The sequence below is a fragment of the Culex quinquefasciatus genome, chromosome 1 (genome assembly GCF_015732765.1).
Source record: "Culex quinquefasciatus strain JHB chromosome 1, VPISU_Cqui_1.0_pri_paternal, whole genome shotgun sequence".
Classification (NCBI taxonomy): domain Eukaryota; kingdom Metazoa; phylum Arthropoda; class Insecta; order Diptera; family Culicidae; genus Culex; species Culex quinquefasciatus.
The window spans coordinates 28429078-28442929 of NC_051861.1; the positions used below are offsets into that span (position 1 = coordinate 28429078).

Below are 13852 nucleotides of genomic sequence, written 5' to 3' on the forward strand. Positions count from 1 at the left end.
GTATGTCTAAAAAAATATTTGACCCTTGCGAATCCAACCTTTTATTTAAAAACATGATTGATGAAAATAAGCTATTCCAATTCATATATCATAAAATTTGTTCACATACTCATATTTCCACAGCCCTACTGCACCTTACGAAAAAAATCCATCTAGAATTTAAAAAAAACTTTCTCAAAAACGTTAAATGATTAGCGACACGTCCAAAATGAGCGCTCCGTGAGCGAAATATGAGCGCGAGCGTGGAGCAAACGCGAGCTGAAAAAATCGGAGCAAACGTGAGCTAGCTCGCGCAGCGCTCCTCCTCACGAATGAGCGAAAAGTGAGCGCTCATGAGCGCGTGAGCGCGTGAGGAACGCAACACTGCCGTAAACTTAATTTTCAGTTGATTTCACCGACATAGTTTTTGCTAAAATTTGTCAAGTTGTCAATTGAGAACGAATTTACTGACCGATTTAGTGTCTTCGGCAATGACACCTAGCAACTATTCGCTTCGTTTTGCTTGATGACGATGATTTTTGGAGGATTGCATACTGGATTTCGTCATGTTTATGAGTTGATTATCCAAGTCCAAGTTGTCTAGGAATTGATAATTGGGAGTAGAACTAATTCCACCTGAACCAGATTCTACAAACCATTACAGCTAATATTTTGGAAGACGGAAATTGTTGATTCTCCACTTTTCTAAGGGGATAAGGGAAATTCCCCACAATTTGCTCAAGAAAGTTTTGCTTAAAGTTGAGCGATTTTGGGAAGGTGAACGGTAACTTGCAAAGGTTTAAAAAAAAATCTTCAAAATTTCACGGCCCAAAAAACAGCCCGTTACACCACTCACACGACTCTGCCTTACCGACACATGCCAGGCCGACGTGCGTCCATTTACAAGTTCATTATTTTCATCGTTATTGTTATTACACCTGTTTGTGCTCAAGTGGATGGTGGTGTGGGTGTGTGTGGGCGCCAGGAACCTTTCAATTGGAAACCCCTTTTTCGCAACCCTTCCTCAGTCTGGCCGCAACATACACAAATATTTTCACTGGTGAGTGCTATCGCTGGAGAGTTGAAGAATGCTTAAATTATGTTGATCTTTTTTATATTCATTTCAACCAGACCCACTTAACCTCAAATCGAATAGTACGGATGTTAAACAATGTAGACACACCTCACTACCGTGAGTACGTTTGTTCACAATGTCTGCATGAAGAGCAGCGCAATAATGGGTGTGTTGTAGTTTTTTTTTATTGTTATGATTATTGAACTCACTTCGGCAATGGGTATAGAGAAGACCATTTTCTAACGGGCAGGTGCTGCTTTGTGCGTTTGTGTGAGCGATTAAATGGCTTTAGAATGGCCGTTGTCTGTTTCGGTAAGCCACTTTGCTTAATGGATTGGGGTTTTTTGCTGAAATGTTGTGATAACATCTATCGAACGCACTTATAGGAGCCGTTTTGTTTTGTTTTCAGGTGAAGTGTGGTGAATGTTGGTAAAAGGTTTTTAAAATCATTTGGATAAACTTACCGTGCAGCTGGGCCAAGGATTGGAGTGTGTTTGTGTTGCAGTTGAGGAATCCTGAAATTAAGAAGAAGATATTTTTTTTGTTAGTAATAAGAAATAGCTCAATTGTATACTTGGCATTTTAAAAAATTGTCATATTTATAGTTGAATCTCGATTATTCGAAGGCCTTGGTAAAATGACACTTCGGATAATCCTACCAAGAAAAAAACAAGTTTTCGTTTGTTAAATTATTTTACTCTATCATGAAAATCAGTTTTTCAAAAAGGTTGAGGTTTCCATTCAGCAATTATACAATTAATTTTTTAAATCAATGACTTTACGTTTTTTTGCGAAAATTTTTAATTTCTGTACTGTACTAGAATTTTTCAAAAATTCAAAATGTTTTGAAAATGATTCAATCATGTGAAAAATGTTTATTAAAGTAGCAAAATGCATTTAAAGCTGTTTTCATTTGATTGCGCATTAATTTCCAATGAAAATTCTGTTGCTATTTGAAAAAATATTTGTTGACGTCTATTTTTTTCTGAAAGGGTTCAACATAAGGTTCCGAGATTGTTCCACAATGCCAAAGCATTTTTTTTTCAATTCAGGTCAAAAACAAGTACATTTCACATAAATATTCATGTCTTGATTGTGACAATATTTGAATTTTAGTACAGACTCGATTATTCAAAGTTTTCACAAAAATGTGACTAAATATTTTTTTTTCATGTTTCTGACTCCTTTTTTAAAGCCGATATGCTCAAATACTTGGAAAATTGTTCCAAACGATTTGAAAGTGTTTTGTTCAATATTGGGCCAATATGATCACGATAGACTATTGAGAAAATTTAACTGGTAGCTAGCAAACATAGGATTTTGAGGAAAAAACTTCAATCAAATATTCAAAAATTCAAATCTCAAACCAGAAAAATGTAAATTCAAAACTATGGATTCAAAAGTATGAAGAATGTGGTAACAAGTCCTCTAGGAGTTCAAAACGGCATGTAATTCTTCAAAATCACTGAAATTATTCATACGCTCCGATTTCCAACCAATTTCCAAAGGTTCCCAAGTGAAAATTATCATATCAACAAACAAAATTGCAACGATTCCAACGGGACCACCATGGTCACCAGCACTCCGGTTAGGACACAACCTCGCGCGCCTCTACGATCTGCCTCATTTATCCCTACTGTCTTTCCCTCTCCCATCCAGAACGACGTCGAGCGTTATTACGGCGAAAAAGTTTGCGCATAAATAATTTATGTGCGTATTTTATATTTATTGTATGTTTAATTTATGAGTTTAATTAAATTTTTAACCGTGCAGAGCTCGAGCGGGCTTGGAGCGGGATCCGGAATGGATTTTGGCCTTCGAAGTATAAAGCTTTTTCGAAACACGAAAAAAAAAATCGCGTGGTGATCTTCAAGTTAAAATGCAATGTAATTAGAAAAGTTACCAGAAAAGCATGATGGTAACAGTATTGAAACAATTTTTAACATTTCACGAGTGGATTTCTTTCCGTGCCCAGAATGACAGGAAAAGCTGTCGGCTCTACCCGGGACATCATATCGGCGTTAAAACTATGAGATGAACGGTAAGCCGGAGCTTTGGGGGAGGTTTGTTGACTTGGTCGTTGCGGTGGACCAGTGGCGTACCCCGAAGGGGCTTCCGGTGACATCAGGTGGGCATACATGGCCCGAAGCTCCCCCCATTTCCCCTCCACATCCGGATTAGTTTGGCATCATAAACTGTTTTCAGGGCTATCAAAATTTCAAAGATTTAACCCTTCCTCGTGATTTGGTCCGATTATTGATGGTGTTTTTCCCCCCGCAAAGAACATCCGTCAGGACCTCCCGCCAGGGGGCTTTCCCGAGATCTCCAAAAGTGGACCCTTAACGACAGAGCGGTTGGAGAGGAATTCATTAAGGATTAAGTTTTGCCCATTAAAGTGCGATTCGTGTCACTTTTGAAAATCACTTTTAACAGGCTAGTTGGGGCAGATCCTTTCGACAAGGACACACTGATTCACTGGCAATGGGTAGGAGTCTCGAGATGACTATGCAATCGTGTGTGTGTCGTAAATTGGATTAGAAAAGTGGCAACCTGGGGTGTGGGATTGTGGATTCTGGTTCTTCCTCGTAAAGCTTCTGGGCTGGGTTATGCCCCACTGGGGAAATCTTGATGGCAATTTTGAAATTGAAATTACTTGACAGCTTTATAAGATTTACAGCTGCTGAAGCTGAGTGAATTGGGAGAGTTTGTTATTAAGAGGGTTGAATAGTAGCAAGGTCTGCTGAGATTGTTCTAAATCGTTGCAAATTTTTGGTTTCAAACCTTTGACTTCAATACTAAAGTTTGCCTTTTGACGGGAATTTCATGGAAATATGTGAGTTATTTTGAAAATAATATAATTATTTGCTGTTGCTTGAAAGGCACAGTTTCCTGATGTAATCCAATCCAATCCAATCCAATCCAATCCAATCCAATCCAATCCAATCCAATCCAATCCAATCCAATCCAATCCAATCCAATCCAATCCAATCCAATCCAATCCAATCCAATCCAATCCAATCCAATCCAATCCAATCCAATCCAATCCAATCCAATCCATCCAATCCAATCCAATCCATCCAATCCAATCCAATCCAATCCAATCCATCCAATCCAATCCAATCAATCCATCCAATCCAATCAATCCAATCCAATCCAATCCATCAATCCAATCCAATCCAATCAATCCATCAATCCAATCCAATCAATCCAATCCAATCCAATCCAATCCAATCCAATCCAATCCAATCCAATCCAATCCAATCCAATCCAATCCAATCCAATCCAATCCAATCCAATCCAATCCAATCCAATCCAATCTAAACAGATTTCCACTTTTCTTAGTTGAGCTGAATGCTTGTGATTTACTTTTATTAGTCATTGCAAATGAGTAAATGTTCTTCAAATCATAAATTCTCACTGACAAAATTGATTTTTAATTTTACAAAATAATAATTTCGAAACCATCGATAAAATAAAGACTGAAAACCTAAGAATAATATTTTGTTATGAATTACTTCATATTTAGCATAACAAATGTGGAAATAAAAAAAGAGGTATTTATTTTTGTCTAAAAAAAATATTGGTTGCAAATTCAATGGCATAATTTCGTTGAATTAGGAAGACTCAAAAATTCTAGATAGTGGTTCTAGAAATGTTCTTCAAACAAATAACTACGATGAATAATTCTGATAGTGGTGAAAGGTAAAATAACCATAATTCTGCTACTTGGATCCAATATAGCTGCTAGGTCCAATTTGGGGCGTTTGCCCTGTTTGATTTTGTCAATTTGTCAAGTCGTCAAGTCGTCAAGTCATCGATAAATTCAACATTAATGGTTTGAGCTTTTTGGAGCTCTGTAGAAGCAATCTCAAATTTCAAACATCGTCCCCAACTTAAAAGATAGGCTCTGCTTTTTTATCAAAACTATAAGAGTAGTTCGCTAGGATTTCGGTCATTCGATTTTTTTTTGTATTTTTTAATGCGACTGAAACTTTTTTGGTGGCTTCGGTATGCCCAAAGAAGCCATTTTGCATCATTAGTTTGTCCATATAATTTTCCATACAAATTTGGCAGCTGTCCATACAAAAATGATATGTGAAAATTCAAAAATCTGTATCTTTTGAAGGAATTTTTTGATCGATTTGGTGTCTTCGGCAAAGTTGTAGGTATGGATATGGACTACACTGGAAAAAATGATACAGGGTAAAAAAATTTTTGTGATTTTTTTATTTAACTTTTTATCACTAAAACTTGATTTGCAAAAAAACACTATTTTTAATTTTTTTTATTTTTTGATATGTTTTAAAGGACATAAAATGCCAACTTTTCAGAAATTTTCAGGTTGTGCAAAAAATCTTTGAACGAGTTATGAATTTTTTAATCAATACTGATTTTTTCAAAAAATCGAAAATTGGTCGCAAAAATTTTGCTATATTTTGCTTCTTCGGACTTTGTTGATACGATCTTTAGTTGCTGAGATATTGCAATGCAAAGGTTTAAAAACAGGAAAATTGATGTTTTTTAAGTCTCACCCAAACAGCCCACCATTTTTCAATGTCGATATCTCAGCAACTAATGGTCCGATTTTCAATGTTAATATATGAAACATTTGTAAAATTTTCCGATCTTTTCGAAAACAATATTTTCAAAATTTTCAATTCAAGACTAACATTTTACAAGGGCGTAATATTGAATGTTTGGCCCTTTTGAAATGTTAGTCTTGATTTGAAATTTTGAAAATATTTTTCGAAAAGATCGGAAAATTTCACAAATGCTTCATATATTAACATTGAAAATCAGACCATTAGTTGCTGAGATATCGACATTAAAAATGGTGGGTTGTTTGGTGAGACTTAGAAAACATCAATTTTCCTGTTTTTAAACCTTTGCATTGCAATATCTCAGCAACTAAAGGTCGTATCAACAAAGTCCGAAGAAGCAAAATATAGAGAATTTTCTCAACTTTTCAAAAATATTTTTTCCAAAAGTGTGCAAACATGTGCACTAATTTAAAAAAATGAAAAACTGCGACAATTTTCAAAAAAGTCACCTAAATATGGATTTAACTTGAAAACGGTGCACTTTATCAAAATTTTACTAAAGTACTTTTCGATTGCAAATTTGATTTTACATCGAAAAATGAAGTTGAAAAATTTTTGCGACCAATATTTCGATTTTTTGAAAAAATCAGTATTGATTAAAAAATTCATAACTCGCTCAAAGATTTTTTGCACGACCTAAAAATTTCTGAAAAGTTGGCATTTTATGTCCTCTAAAACATATCAAAAAATAAAAAAAATTAAAAATAGTGTTTTTTTGCAAATCAAGTTTTAGTGATAAAAAGTTAAATAAAAAAATCACCAATTTTTTTTTTACCGTGTATAATTTTTTTCCAGTGTAGTCCATATCCATACCTACAACTTTGCCGAAGACACCAAATCGATCAAAAAATTCCTTCAAAAGATACAGATTTTTGAATTTTCACATATCATTTTTGTATGGACAGCTGCCAAATTTGTATGGAAAATTATATGGACAAACTAATGATGCAAAATGGCTTCTTTGGGCATACGGAAGGCACCAAAAAAGTTTCAGTCGGATTAAAAAATACAAAAATTAAAATTGAAGAAAAAAGACCAATTTCGTAGAGAATTGCTCATAAGTATTGCGGGAAAAGAGGTTTGAACACTTTCAGTACCTCTACAGAGCTGCAGAAAACTCAACACTTGATGTTAAATATACCAATTCATCGTAAGAAAGTGGCCAATTCGCCTTTGAATAGTAAGTAATGTTCAGTAATGGAGCAAGTGACGTTTATCTTACAAAAGTGTATCGTACGTAATGAAAATACTGACGAAACTTTTCAAAATTCAATGCTATTTGCTATTTTGAAACAGCAAGAAGAGCTTTGTCTGTTTCAGCTTCAAGATGACTAAATCAAACTGATTTAAATGTTGTCGTTTGATCTTCCGGGCCGGGAACCGTGGTGTAGGGGTAAGCGTGATTGCCTCTCACCCAGTCGGCCTGGGTTCGATCCCAGATGGCCCCGGAGGCATTTTTCGAGACGAGATTTGTCTGATCACGCCTTCCGTCGGACGGGAAGTAAATGTTGGCCCCGGACTAACCTAAAATGGTTAGGTCGTTAGCTCAGTCCAGGTGTAGGAGTCGTCTCCCTGGGTCCTGCCTCGGTGGAGTCGCTGGTAGGCAGTTGGACTAACAATCCAAAGGTCGTCAGTTCGAATCCCGGGGTGGATGGAAGCTAAGGTGTAAAAAGAGGTTTGCAATTGCCTCAACAATCAAGCCTTCGGACACTTAGTTTCGAGTAGGAATCTCGCAATCGAGAACGCCAAGGCAATGCTGTAGAGCGAATAATTTGATTTTGATTTTTCGTTTGATCTTCAAAGCGACCAGGAAAGCAAAATTTCACCTTCAATTTCGTTTATTAATTTTTAATCCACTTTGCCTCCCAAGCAGCAAAAAAGATCGCCATTATTCAATAACCATAACTCTAATTTCCTGCACACCGCGTCCCGATATCAAGTCCCGAAAGATTTTTTTAATAATATTCAATTTCTGTTATCTCCCTCGTTGTCCGGCTGGAAATAAATGTAGCTTTCCGCAAAAAAAAAGTCGTCCAACCTCATACCGGCTCTGAAGGCAAATTAATGTGTCGTTCCGCTCCGGGACCACCCCCGTTTCGGTACCGTGCCACGCCACCGTCCCCTTGGGGACACTATTTTTAAACCTCCGGTCCGGGGTCCGGCAAAACTTCATTTTTCAACGTCCACCGGGAGAGGTTTCGCACACCCCTCTCTAAAGAAAAATAAGTGAGTGCCAACTGCCAACGAGCTTGCTGAAAATATAACAAGCTTTTCAACCCGGGATTTTTCCTTTTTTTTTGCGTTGTTCTGTGATTTTTCATTGTTCACAACAAACACACACCTTTTTCGATCGACCCTCTCTGGAACATTTCCATTCTTCTAGCGGTGAAAATAAAGAGTGTATTTTTAGTTTTGTAAAGAGTGGAAAGCTCTTGCCAGGGGGGAGCCAAACAATAAACACAAAACACCTGGGAAGGTGGAATTGGCCAACTCCTGGGTTTGCTGAAAGTGGTAGTTCCGCACGCTGTAATTAATCACCTCACTTTATGGGGACCCCAAGAAAGGTAATTTTCATTGGATTGGTCTGAAAAGTTGTGGAAGTGGTTGACATTTGGTTGGTTGAATTCAAAGTGAGATCTTCAAGTGATGGATATTAATTACCTTGACTGGAGAGGTTAACATTTTTTTTCAGTGAATTCTAACTAGTCTCATAATATTTTGCTTTATTCGTCAAGTCGTCAAATTGTCAAATTGTTAAATTGTCAAATTGTCAAATTGTCAAATTGTCAAATTGTCAAATTGTCAAATTGTCAAATTGTCAAATTGTCAAATTGTCAAATTGTCAAATTGTCAAATTGTCAAATTGTCAAATTGTCAAATTGTCAAATTGTCAAATTGTCAAATTGTCAAATTGTCAAATTGTCAAATTGTCAAATTGTCAAATTGTCAAATTGTCAAATTGTCAAATTGTCAAATTGTCAAATTGTCAAATTGTCAAATTGTCAAATTGTCAAATTGTCAAATTGTCAAATTGTCAAATTGTCAAATTGTCAAATTGTCAAATTGTCAAATTGTCAAATTGTCAAATTGTCAAATTGTCAAATTGTCAAATTGTCAAATTGTCAAATTGTCAAATTGTCAAATTGTCAAATTGTCAAATTGTCAAATTGTCAAATTGTCAAATTGTCAAATTGTCAAATTGTCAAATTGTCAAATTGTCAAATTGTCAAATTGTCAAATTGTCAAATTGTCAAATTGTCAAATTGTCAAATTGTCAAATTGTCAAATTGTCAAATTGTCAAATTGTCAAATTGTCAAATTGTCAAATTGTCAAATTGTCAAATTGTCAAATTGTCAAATTGTCAAATTGTCAAATTGTCAAATTGTCAAATTGTCAAATTGTCAAATTGTCAAATTGTCAAATTGTCAAATTGTCAAATTGTCAAATTGTCAAATTGTCAAATTGTCAAATTGTCAAATTGTCAAATTGTCAAATTGTCAAATTGTCAAATTGTCAAATTGTCAAATTGTCAAATTGTCAAATTGTCAAATTGTCAAATTGTCAAATTGTCAAATTGTCAAATTGTCAAATTGTCAAATTGTCAAATTGTCAAATTGTCAAATTGTCAAATTGTCAAATTGTCAAATTGTCAAATTGTCAAATTGTCAAATTGTCAAATTGTCAAATTGTCAAATTGTCAAATTGTCAAATTGTCAAATTGTCAAATTGTCAAATTGTCAAATTGTCAAATTGTCAAATTGTCAAATTGTCAAATTGTCAAATTGTCAAATTGTCAAATTGTCAAATTGTCAAATTGTCAAATTGTCAAATTGTCAAATTGTCAAATTGTCAAATTGTCAAATTGTCAAATTGTCAAATTGTCAAATTGTCAAATTGTCAAATTGTCAAATTGTCAAATTGTCAAATTGTCAAATTGTCAAATTGTCAAATTGTCAAATTGTCAAATTGTCAAATTGTCAAATTGTCAAATTGTCAAATTGTCAAATTGTCAAATTGTCAAATTGTCAAATTGTCAAATTGTCAAATTGTCAAATTGTCAAATTGTCAAATTGTCAAATTGTCAAATTTTCAAATTGTCAAATTGACAAATTGACAAATTGGCAAATTGGCAAATTGGCAAATTGTCAAATTGTCAAATTGTCAAATTGTCAAATTGTCAAATTGTCAAATTGTCAAATTGTCAAATTGTCAAATTGTCAAATTGTCAAATTGTCAAATTGTCAAATTGTCAAATTGTCAAATTGTCAAATTGTCAAATTGTCAAATTGTCAAATTGTCAAATTGTCAAATTGTCAAATTGTCAAATTGTCAAATTGTCAAATTGTCAAATTGTCAAATTGTCAAATTGCCAAATTGTCAAATTGCCAAAATGTCAAATTGTCAAATTGTCAAATTGTCAAATTGTCAAATTGTCAAATTGTCAAATTGTCAAATTGTCAAATTGTCAAATTGTCAAATTGTCAAATTGTCAAATTGTCAAATATCATATCCTCAAGTATTTTTTCCGATTGTATTTAGCATCAAGTATTTAGCTGTGTCTTCAATTCGTCAAGCGGTCAAGTCGTCAAGTCGTCAAGTCGTCAAGTCGTCAAGTCGTCAAGTCGTCAAGTCGTCAAGTCGTCAAGTCGTCAAGTCGTCAAGTCGTCAAGTCGTCAAGTCGTCAAGTCGTCAAGTCGTCAAGTCGTCAAGTCGTCAAGTCGCCAAAGTCATCAAATCGTCAAGTCGTCAAGTCGTCAAGTCGTCAAGTCGTCAAGTCGTCAAGTCATCAAGTCGTCAAGTCGTCAAGTCGTCAAGACTGTATGCAATCAGCAAAGAAACAATTTCAAGCAACCAAATTGTGTCACTTTTCTTTCAACTTCAAGCTAGAGGTCCCTCAGCATCCCTGAATAGCAAATAATTATTTACTGTGGCTATCCTTGGAAGCTAAACGGACACAATATTGAACTCAGTTACTTTTAGGAAGTTTGGTTTTAATTTCAGTATTTACCTCAGATTTTTAAATTTGTTTAACTTCTTTTTGAATTTATCAATTATTTAGAAAAATAAGAATAGCTCAGATTATTTAACAGTTTTTTTTTCTTTCGAATTCCAGTTTTTTTTCTAGCAATATTCCCATCCTTGAATCGTTCGGGATCAATGGCTGCTGTTGATGAATCATTAATGTTTCAATTTATCGGAAATGAGTCAAAGTTGAGCAGTGATGGTGTCTGTCAGAAAAAAAGACGCAAAAGATGCTTATTTTTTCCACCGATAGCTGGAAATCTCGGGACCGAAACTTTTCTTCAGTTGAGTCACTTTCTCTGGAGACATGTGTCCCGGTGGCCAGACTCGTAGTGGATGGAGTTTCTGCATACTTTTTTTTTCTTCTTCAGTCTTGATTTGGGGGAGGAGACAAGAGGTCGGGTAGAATGAGAGGCACCGAACGGAGAACATGATAAATGTTGGGCTGCTTCTTTTTGGGGGAGGATAAGGGAGGGTGGTTAACAGTGGGATTTTAAAAATTTGTTTGAGTTAACTTCATAAAGCCAAAGAAAATAAGATCATTAGTGGAACTTCAAATACGGACTTCAACTTTGATATTTTTCAATTCAAATTATAATATTGAACTGATGATTTTTGTAAGCCGATCGAAAAATCGATTTGCATACGCAATACAGCTAGATTTGCAAAATTCCAGAGATTTTAAAATGTCAATTTATCTGCTTCATAACTCAGTTGGTAGAATCAACTAAACACTCCTACCATCCTCAGCTATCGAGTCCAACTCACACCAACGACGGCGACATCACACAAAAGCACACGAGGCACTCACACAGATGCGCTGGACCGAACAAAGAAGAAAATTAAATCACAGCATTCCAACAACAACAACAACAACAGCCCGGCCGGTTCTCCGTCCTCTAATCGAGGAAAATTGGGACTTTCCTCCCACAACTCCTCCCACCCCCAAATTGATTGATTGTGGATAATTTTCTATCGGCTCTCGGGCTTTTTTTTGCAACGTAATTTCTTGGAGGCCAGTCTATTGTTTGCTCGTTCCCTACTAGAAAGAGCTCGCAGAAGAAGACGCAGAAGTTCGAGCGGGGCAGATGTCAGAGTTCAACTGGGGGGGCCATTCGATCCGATACAATCCGGAATTTTGGGAAATGACCGATATTTGCTCGTTTCCGGAGCGGGTCGACTTGGACAACAAAAGTCTGCAAGGTTTTTGGGGGAACATCGGCACCAGACTTTGCTGGACCATCACTGCCGGTGGCATAAATCAACGCTAATTAATGGTTCGGACCTCCTTGGTGGTGATGAAGTGGCACGAGTGTGGTCCATTTGCACGTGATAAAGACTGGTCCGGGTTGGTGATTTGTAGCTCTAATAGTAACTTGCGGTCACCGGCAGTTGTTACTCACCGAGGGCTGACCAAAACATGGACTGACTCGGCAGAAATGCAAATTAATTCGAGCAAGGTCACATGTCGCTTGCGCTACTTGCTTAGATTGTGGTGCTTGCGCCACTTTTGCAATCATTTACAAATTGACAGATGACAGTTGACAGCCTAACACTATTGACAGCTGACCTATTTGTACTTACCTGACTTCACTTTCAAAATTGCTAACCTTTACTGATTGCATAGCTACTAGTTAAAGTCCGTTTTTGAAGAGCAATTTTTAAAATTACATTTAAACTTCAAATTCGTTCACCAGCTCCACCAAATTATGCTAAATGCGTCAAAAAGTTGACCGTTCACGAGCTCAAACTGCGCAAAGTTGCCTTGCCACTTGCCTGTCTGCAAAACGGGCCCGCCAGGCGGGCTTCTCCAGCCATCAGTGTTTATAGTTTACGGAATGTCACGGGACGAAACTCCGGAGGCCAGACATCGTCGTCGTCGGAACCAAAAGTTATTGCCGTTCCTCCGGCTATTGTGGTTCGGGTTGGTGGCACTGTCGTCACCAAGTGGGGGTGGGGTGTGTAATTAAATATAAATAAATAAATGTGTAATGCTTAAATTTCAATTAATAAATGAATCTTTAATGAGTGGAAGAAGCTCCACCCGAGAGAATGGAGAATTCTAGAGGCAAGGAAGCTCGAGCGATGGGCGAAAATTATCAGCTCAATTTTGGGACGCGCTTCTGGGACGGGCAAAATGGCTGTGATGGTTGTGCGAATTTCAGCGAAAAATGGCAAACGATGAAGCGATTTCATTAAGGTTAATTAAAACTCTACGCGGGAAAAAATTGTGGGTTTTGGTAGCTTAAAGATGGTGACTGATTTAATTGAATTTGAGTGATGAAATTCTGCAGAAATGTCACTTTTTGTCGGTTTTTCTTGGTAGGTTTGAATGAAATTTAGATACATGAGTAAATACATGAGTTATTAAAGTTGCTCTTCTATTACGGACTTCAACATTGACATGCCCGATGTATTTACTTCGCAACAACTTGTACTAAATGACAAACTGGTAAGTACATAAAGCAAGTAAGTAATTTAAACAGAGCTCCGGTGTATCTGCAGGTAAGTACAACTTTCACTTTGTTCGCTAACCATTTCTGTCAACTCAGTCAACCTGTCAATTAGACATAAGAGATAGATGAAATTAACTAACCTTTCTTTTCTAAGCAATCAAGCAAACTCTTTTTCCTCCTAAATTTTCCCGCCGTAAAAAGTTGATCAATGTTTCGAGTTTCCCCGCTAATGACCAGCGCCCCTCCCCACTCTAAAAAACAACCCGCCAACGCGGCAATTGAAATCTGTCCCTGGGCGCACTTATTCACGCAAACGGACGGCCAAACTTTGCTAATTACCGAGCAGCTGTGACTCTCCTCGTCCTGACAACCCCCAACACTTCTAACAATTGCCAGTTGTTCCCCAAAGGAAAGAGAGGGGGAGGGGAAATTGCCCCATTTTCCGATTGTTTTGTCAGGTGCAAAACGGAACTCGCGCGCTATCTTTGCCGGAGTCCTGTCCTGTCCGCAAGCGGGAGGAAAAGTGGACATTTGTTATCGGGGAAAAAGTTTTTCCTCTCCCCCCTCCCCCCATCGGCATCGCGTAAAAGTGCGGAAAAACAAACGCTTTATCTTGAAACGCGCGCGCGCGACAAACTTTTATCACTCCCCACTGGTGTGCGTACTTCCGGCGGCGACGGTTGTTGGGCGGGTTGTCTAAAGGAAGGCGATTTCGTTT

General features: G+C 36.9%; 1 protein-coding gene across 3 annotated transcripts in view; it reads right to left on the reverse strand.

Annotated features, from left to right (window-relative positions):
• The window catches only part of LOC6042017 (cytoplasmic polyadenylation element-binding protein 2), a 605979-nt gene that overhangs the window by 207184 nt on the left and 384943 nt on the right, over nt 1–13852 (reverse strand). For all 3 annotated transcript variants that reach the window (XM_038254618.1, XM_038254624.1, XM_038254613.1), the window contains one exon: nt 1519–1569. In XM_038254618.1, the coding sequence (XP_038110546.1) occupies nt 1519–1569 (51 nt within the window). The remainder of the gene's footprint in view (nt 1–1518; nt 1570–13852) is intronic.